This window comes from Myripristis murdjan, chromosome 14 (genome assembly GCF_902150065.1).
Source record: "Myripristis murdjan chromosome 14, fMyrMur1.1, whole genome shotgun sequence".
NCBI lineage: Eukaryota > Metazoa > Chordata > Actinopteri > Holocentriformes > Holocentridae > Myripristis > Myripristis murdjan.
The window spans coordinates 32321203-32329374 of NC_043993.1; the positions used below are offsets into that span (position 1 = coordinate 32321203).

General features: G+C 40.8%; 1 protein-coding gene across 1 annotated transcript in view; it reads left to right on the forward strand.

Annotated features, from left to right (window-relative positions):
• The window catches only part of doc2b (double C2-like domains, beta), a 145877-nt gene that overhangs the window by 110638 nt on the left and 27067 nt on the right, over positions 1–8172 (forward strand). The window contains exon 6 of the mRNA XM_030068535.1: positions 2159–2285. Within this exon, the coding sequence (XP_029924395.1) occupies positions 2159–2285 (127 nt within the window). The remainder of the gene's footprint in view (positions 1–2158; positions 2286–8172) is intronic.

Here is an 8172-nt window from a genome sequence, read left to right on the forward strand (position 1 = left end):
AAAATATGCAAATTACCATAAAATCTCACTGATTGACCTAAAATTGGAAAGAAATATTAATTATTGGTGTTTTAATGGCTTTATATTATTTCTAAGTACAGCTTTTTGTTATTTATAACCGCTGCGTTACAAAGTGTGTACAGGACATTGAAAACATATCATAATGTTTACCCAGTAGTACCCATTACATAAGGAAAACTCATTAAATATGAAGCAAAAAAAATGATGTTAATCATTTATTTAGCGACGTTAAACACTGGCTGGGGTCAAATTGACCCCAAACATAATAGGAGGGTTACTTATTGCACCTTTAAATGTAATTGTGTTGCACCGTAGCAGCGGTGAATATCAAAATGACTTGTCATCACATTTGGAATATGATGCGATGAGCAATTAGCCATGCAAAAGCGAACAAAAAAACAAACAAAAAAATTGGTTCATGTAACAGTAAATGTATCTTTTCCACTTCCGGAAAAAAAAAAAAAAAAAAAAAAAAACACATTCTACATTCCCAGGCAGCAACTTCATTTCTTTTTGTAAATTGAAATTTGAATTCAGCAGCACCTGCCCATGTAATAGATAAGTTTGCTATCTGTTCAGATACAGTGTGGTGCTGATTGAATTTGGCTCCCCTGTGAGCTGCAGGGCTGATATATAACACTAATGTCGTTGAGTGTGTAAAGGCTGCATGTTTTTCCTTCATGTCTGTCGCTTCTACGCCGTCGGAAAAAAGCCACTTCAAAACAAACAGCCTTCACCTGCGCGGGCTCCTCGGCTGTGAATCACGCCACGTCGGGGCTGCGATCGCGCACACAGGGGCTGTTCTTTGTTACGGCGCACAATGCATTTATTGAAGACGCGAGGCCTCTGAGAGCTGTGTTTTCCGGTGCCAATAATTGACTTTCATGATAGATGTAATGAAATGATGGCAAGGGAATATAGATTTCCAGCCTGCGGAGTAAAGAATGAAGCCGAATGTATGTTTACCTTTGTGCTCACTGGTTTCGGTCGATGGCTGCTGCGTTTCCAATCATTCATTATCTCTTGTGAGCATTTACACATCATTACAGTGGATCTTTCTTTGTTATTTTCTTGGTTTTATTTGAGAACGCGCCGGCAAACAGGCACTAACCACTGAAAGGATACCGCATTGAAAGCAGGTGTGGTGTGTTTGGCTGTTTGGGAGAAGCAGCCAGAAAATGGGCAAATGATGCACATCAGTAAAAGCTGAATGTAGCAAGCAACTGTGGAATAATTGAATTGGAGCTTCATTTATCGAGTGACTGAGATGCTGTAGGCACTGCTGAATATGTTCAGGTTGAGGCGGCGACTCGGTTCAAAATGATTTTAACTAAATTACATGATCAGGAATAATGTTAATTTTCAACCATCCATAATCTTTTACTGATAAAATAGGATCCGAGGCCTGCCTTGACTGACTTTCAGTCCCCCTCCCCGATTTTGATTTCTGTAGGGTTTTTCAATTTTTTCATCAAGCATAGATGCTCCTTAAAGGAAAGTACCTGTGAAATACCATTTTCTGCCAGGAACCTGTACTTTTGCAATCATGCTGATTGATTGGAACCTATAAAATCACATCAGTTGCTTCACTTTTCAATGTCCTGTATACATTTTGTAACACATCGGTTATAAATAACAGAAATCTGTACTTAGAAATAAAATAAAGCCATTAAAACACCAAAAATTAATATTTCTGGATGTATAAGTGGGGGTGGGGGGGTGGGGGTTGTTTTATTTAAAGGGCTATTTAGGTCGTCAACAAAGAAACATAAAGTACCTGACACATAAACTTTGGTAACAATTTTAATTCTAATAATTTTGTGGAGGTTTAAACTGCTGGGGTCAAATTGACCCCAAACATAAAAGATGTTCGTAAATGTGAACATAACAGGGGGGTTAACACATTGATATTCACTCTGTAATGAGACATCCTGTTAAAAGATGTCAAATATTTCAGCGGTAATGCCTTTATCATATATTTTTGAGGTTACACTCCTAATCTGTAAAAGGGGAGTCCGACCGACCCAGGTGATGGGAAATGACGGGGAAAACAGGGTCCAAGTTGAGGAACGCTCTTCCTCTCAACACCTCATTTCACTCCTGTTTTCCTCTTGCTGCCTTGCTCCTCTCCTCCCAGGATTTCAGTGTGTGATGAGGACAAGTTCCGCCACAACGAATTCATCGGGGAAACGCGGATCCCCCTGAAGAAGCTGAAGCCCAACCAAACCAAGAACTTCTACAACTGCCTGGAGAAACAGCTGCCTGTAAGTCAAACGTCTTCCTGCTACCTCATTTCTGTTTTTTTTGTTTTTGTTTTTGTTGTTGTTTTTAAAGATTGCAAACAGATGCCTTGACAGTGGATTTTCCAAAACTGAAGTTAATACCACATCATGTCATAACATATGGTATAAGTGTCGTTTCATATCATTGTATTGTATTGCATCATCATACAGAGTCATATTGTTTTCTGTCACATCATATTGTATTTATCATCGTATTGTGTTGTGCCATCTTATTTTATCCCACCATATCATATTATATAGCACGTAACATATCATCGTATTGTATCATATCATATCATATTATTGAATTTTATCGTATCATCCTGCATTATATTGTATCATATCATGTTGTATGGTATCATGTTATATCATCTCGTCATATTTTATTATATAGTATTGTAATGTATCATTGTAATGGATTGTATCGCATCGCATCTTTGTATTTTATAATATCTTATTATAAAATATGTTATATTCTATAGTTTCCTATATCGCATTGCAGTGACTCGTATGGTATTTTATTTTGATGAATCGTACTCTTTTATATAGTATGGTATGGTATGGTATATTACACCATATTATATTATCTCTATTAGGTAATTGTTGAAAATTTTATTCCTAAAGGACCAAAAGGCTTTCTGGTTTTCTTAATGGAACTTATAGAAGTTAAGTACCAGAAACCATTTTAATTAACTGGTTGAGATAATATTATCGCCATCTCTTCAGTGGTCTTTGGATCTTTGTCTACTGACCAACAGCAAAGCACGATAATATCCAGAGTCATACTCCACATAGTTGAATTCTATGGTCAAGAAAGCATTATTTTCATAATTTTCAGACAGAGTGCTGGTAAGGTGATGGTTAATATTTTCTCTTAGGAGAAAATAGAAACCAGAAATTAGAAATCAGAAATTAGAAATTACATCACCAACACGTAAATGCTCCAAAACTTTAAGTGCACTCAAAGCAACTGAGTTATTACTTCAACATTTCATTTTTGAGTTTAATTCATGGGAATGAGTGACTCTAACTTTAAGTTTGAGTTACATAACTTTCTTCTTTTATTAAGATGCACTGTTAGGCTTTACAGTGCTGAGTAGCATTTGTAAATTAATAACATACTGCATTTCATAGCGGATTTGATTCTTCTGACTCAACGAGCCAATCGCAGATCATAAAACATCCCATTAAGCTTTACTTAAGTCACCTTGTGCTGTGTAGCTACATATCACAGTTGGTTATCTTAATTATAATGAACAGTATCTGAGTTCTGCATTTAATTTCAAACAGAATTCAATCCAGAAATCAGTAAAAGGTGCACACTGAACATCAGGGTGAGTATTTGAGTGTGCACAGCCCATGTGAACAGGTCACATGACTGCAGTCCTGTAGTTTTGATGCACTTCATTCACCGCAGCATTAACAGAAGCTATCTGGCTCATACGTTTTACACAAACCCAATTCCACCTCAGCATAATGTGCATAACTTTGGATTTGCAACTTCACGGCTGCAGATTGGTTTATACCGCCACACAAATTTAACCACTGCCATTTTTGTTTGTTATAACTGATGGACACAACTTCAGCCTCCACTAATGGGCAGAAAGCCTCTGACCTTCGCCTGCATTCCCTCGAGGTTTGCCTGGATCTCTTTATAGCACTTTCCCTGCCCACGACACGGCCAGCAGACGGCCGTGGGGCAGGTAAGGCTCTCCTGAGGAGCAGCACTCTTTACTGCAACTTCTGCATCATTTTTCTCTGCACTTTGTCGTGTTTTCACCATCATACTTCAGCTGACCGCACTCACACTGCAAGACCAAAAGTATTTATTATGTAATAAACTGTCACAGTCACAGTTTGCATCAAACTGTTGTTTTTTCATCATAAATTTACCGTTAATCTAATACAAGTCACAATACGCACAGAAGTCGTGATCGCCGTAAATGAATTTCATTTTTTAAAATTTCAACCTCATTAGTCTTAGCTCTTACATGAATGGTAGGTGACTATTACATTTATGACAAACGCTCTCAGGAAAATCATGCTATTCACTCTAAATTATTATGTCATTGGTTTATTGCATATTATTATTTATTATTTCACTGGCAGCTGTAACAGTACTGCCGTTTTTTTTTTGTTTGTTTGTTTTTTTTTGCCTTATTCCTCTCCGCTCTACCCATCAGTTGAATTCCTCAGATGTTTGGAGCAATACTCCTCTCATAACGTCTCACAGCGACACGGCTCTGTGCTCGAGCTCTTATTACACCGCGGCATGGAGAAGAAATGAAATAACAGAAGAGAAGCTACAATATTGATATTGGTAATTTTTCATTTAGCTCTTTTCATTAAGGCAGTCAGCTCTTTAAACACTCAGAAATTTCCAGGCTCGGTTAGTTATTGTCTTGCGGTAGTTGCATACATTACGATATAATGTAATATGAAGTGATTTGAATAGCAATGGCTTGGTGGTCCTGTGAGCAACATTAACTGTAAGTCATATTTCGTGAGGGATGCCACACAGCACATCGTGGCGTTGTATTATGACAGGGGCGTTTCATACAGTGCATATGAATAAATGCAAGAAGCAATAACAATATCATTAAGGATTTCGTCCAAACCACTTGAGGGATTAGTGCGCTGGGTTTTGAGCCCAACATGAACGGCAGAGAGGGGATTATGTGCTATGAAAACATGAGCGGAGTGCAGTGTCATTGAGCAAAATATCCTTTTCATATTGGCTACACCTTTTTGGATTTTGGAGTGGAGTTGCTCGCGCTGCTGCCAAGTGCTCGGGGAGTCGAATTTGTGCCACTCCTCTCGCGGCGTATGCCGTGTACGTGTGAGTTTGACATGGCAGAGTCGTCGGAAAAACACAAAATATGCTCATCCATAACCGGCGTGCGACATTCGCAGCACATTCACACAAGCTGTACAGTCCCAGGCCTTGATTCAGGAGGGGTTTACGCTGTGTGGAGCAAATGCTATGCTTTCAAAAAATGACCAAACTGAATGCCATGCTGTTCATTTAGCGCACACAGCGACTCCAGCAAGATAACAGTGCCAGCAAAAATCATAGCCACCTGTATAGACGGTGTAAATTTAGTTTTTAGATTCTGTGTGTGTACATACTTGTGGCTTGTAAGTCATGGTGGAATAAATGAGAAGTGTTATGTGGTGCTGAAGCCAAATGATTTTCCACAGTGTGATCATTTTGGATATTTGGAGCGACCGCTGTTCGTGCTGACAGAGAGGCATCTGAGTCGGAGGCCGCCTCACAGCCTCCATCACAATACCGCCTCCTGACCGTCCATCACCTTACATTTTAGGCAGCAGCCATCGAAGATAGCTTCACCCTGACTGAATGGGCCAAATTTATAAAAATGATTGATGCAATCGGAGGCAGGCCTGCTTGGCCCTCGGCGGTCTTTTCTGAGTGCAAGCAACAGCCAAAAGTGGCCGCATTTACCCTACACACATAAGCACAGTCTCTGCCGTATGCATTCCCTTTGATGCCTATAATTTACTCCCTTTTTAGCGAGGCTGAGGTCTGAGTGGGCTTCAGCAGACCTGACAGCCTCACAGCCTTTGCAGCCTGCTGTGTTTGTAGAATTAGAGCTGCTGGTTGTAAACACCATGTCTGGTTTTCCAGCGGTTTGCTGCTCTGTCTCAAATGGGGAAGTGATAGGTAGCTTTGCAATTCCGAAAGCGACATCTCACACCGTCTCACACACAGCAAGGGAGAGCACAGTGGTTTCTTAGACCGTGGTAAAATAGGAGGCTTTTTTTTTTCTCCCTCTCATGCTCAAACACAAAGCCCAGCGGCAAGGAATAGAGAGAGAGCAAGAGGTGAAAGGCTGCAAGGAGCATCACATCATTCTGGTAGCTCGGCAATGCAGTTTGACAAGTTGCAAACTATCTAATTAGCATTAGTTAGCCAACCAGAAGTGACAAAGCGTATAATACTGTTGAAGGGTTATTTCACCCACAATGCATGATACTGCACAGCCTGTATGGCAAACTCATATTCCAAAAAACACCAGCCATCCCTGAACCAGTGGAGAGGAGTACGCTCACTACACCCAAAACACCTGTATTTTTAGTGCAAATGCTGCACACACACCCTTCTGTAGTGTGTGAGAGTAAGTAAATAAGAGTTTACCATGAAGGCTTACCAGTACAACTTTCTTCATTAGGGAGTCAAAGCAGCAAATAGTAAGCGCGCTTGATATAAATCTCATGTATTAAGGGTGAAGAAACCCTTTAAAAATAAATGAGAGAAAGTTAGTAATCGGTCTGCTTGCTGTTAAAGGGGATGAGGGGCTCATTCTGAAACAGAGGATAAAGAACACAGTTTACTGTTTTATCATCTCACCCAAGAACTGTGACTATATCGCACCTGTTTCAAGGGCTGTTGCAAGGGCTATTCACTCAGCTCCTGAGACTGGAAATGCTAACGTTGACAGAATTCTTGGCCGGTTAAAATTTCGGCGCGTACCCTGGGCAGCAGGCCAGAATGCCCCACATGTCCTGAGATGACACCTCCACCAAAAAAAAAAAAAAAAAAAAAAAAAAAAAAAAAAACAAGCTGTCTGGATTCAGTGTGAAATGTCAAAAAGGTCCTAGAAAGACAAAAGGAGCTGTTTTTGTTTTCCTGGTCGTCCCAAGGTACCCGTGCAGCTGTGCTGTGGCCAACATTGTGTCCAATCATCCATTTCCGTCTAATGGATTTGTCTGCCAGCTCTTTCTCTGGCTCCGTCCTCGGCTCTGTCATCAGTAGACAACATGCGGGCATGATGTGCAGTTTTAAAGGTCCTTTCAGACACAATGTGATTTGAGCTGCACTCGCCGCTGGATTCTGAGCACATCTGTTTGGGGGGAGTCATGGAGGACAGAGCAAAAGAGGCGGACTTTTCAAAACTTCAAATTTTCGAACAGGACAAGTTTGTCATTTTGGGGTGGAAATATGTTTCCAAAATAGAGCGTTCCTCCCAGAGTGTCAATATAAGTGTAAGCTTGTGTTGTACAATTTAGGGAATTGTACAATACAATACAATACAATGTGATACATGATGCAATACAATATAATGTATTACCATATGATATGATGAAATATGATGATGTGATACGATGCAAGGCGGTCACAATATTATCTTTTCCTCATTTTGCTTTCCATGCCTGGCTGGCTGCCGCGTGTCTATTGGCCATGCGGGTATTCATCACAGTGTGAGGCGCCCAAAGGTCAACACACTTTGCTCTATGCAGGGAAAAGCCACTGTGGTGCGGCGCAAGCCACTGGAAATAACGGGTTTCAGAGCGCGGTGTTAGGACCTTAAGAACCAGTGTCCTGATCTGGCAGTGCATCTCCAGCGTAATGCTGTTAACTCCTAATGGAACACCTTCTCTTTGCTTGTCTATCTCCACGGCTTGCTTAGACAATCAAAGACCAGAAGGCAACAGATGACCACAAACTTGTTGCACAGTCCGGTCAGTCGATGGCGCTCTGAAGAACAATTTTTCCAATTGCTATGTGGAATACCAGTGTTGCTTGCTATTCTGTAGCTGCAAGCCAATATTTAAGAGCTGTTGATTTATGTGCTCAACAATGCAGCTGAACAATATGGATCATTATGGAATATGTGTGTGTGTGTGTGTGTGTGTGTGTGTGTGTGTGTGTGTGTGTGTGCATTGAATGGCCATACCCTGGAAGCCACGAGCTCCTCTCTCGGTTCAGTGCAGTAGTCAGCCGCCCACTGTGCTGTTAGAGGTGTTGATCTGGAGGATCCTACTAGGACATTGGCAGGAGATGCATTTTGGCCCTGCTTCCTGTTATACAGATTTAGAGCCTTGTGAACCGCCTACGCGTTGTTCC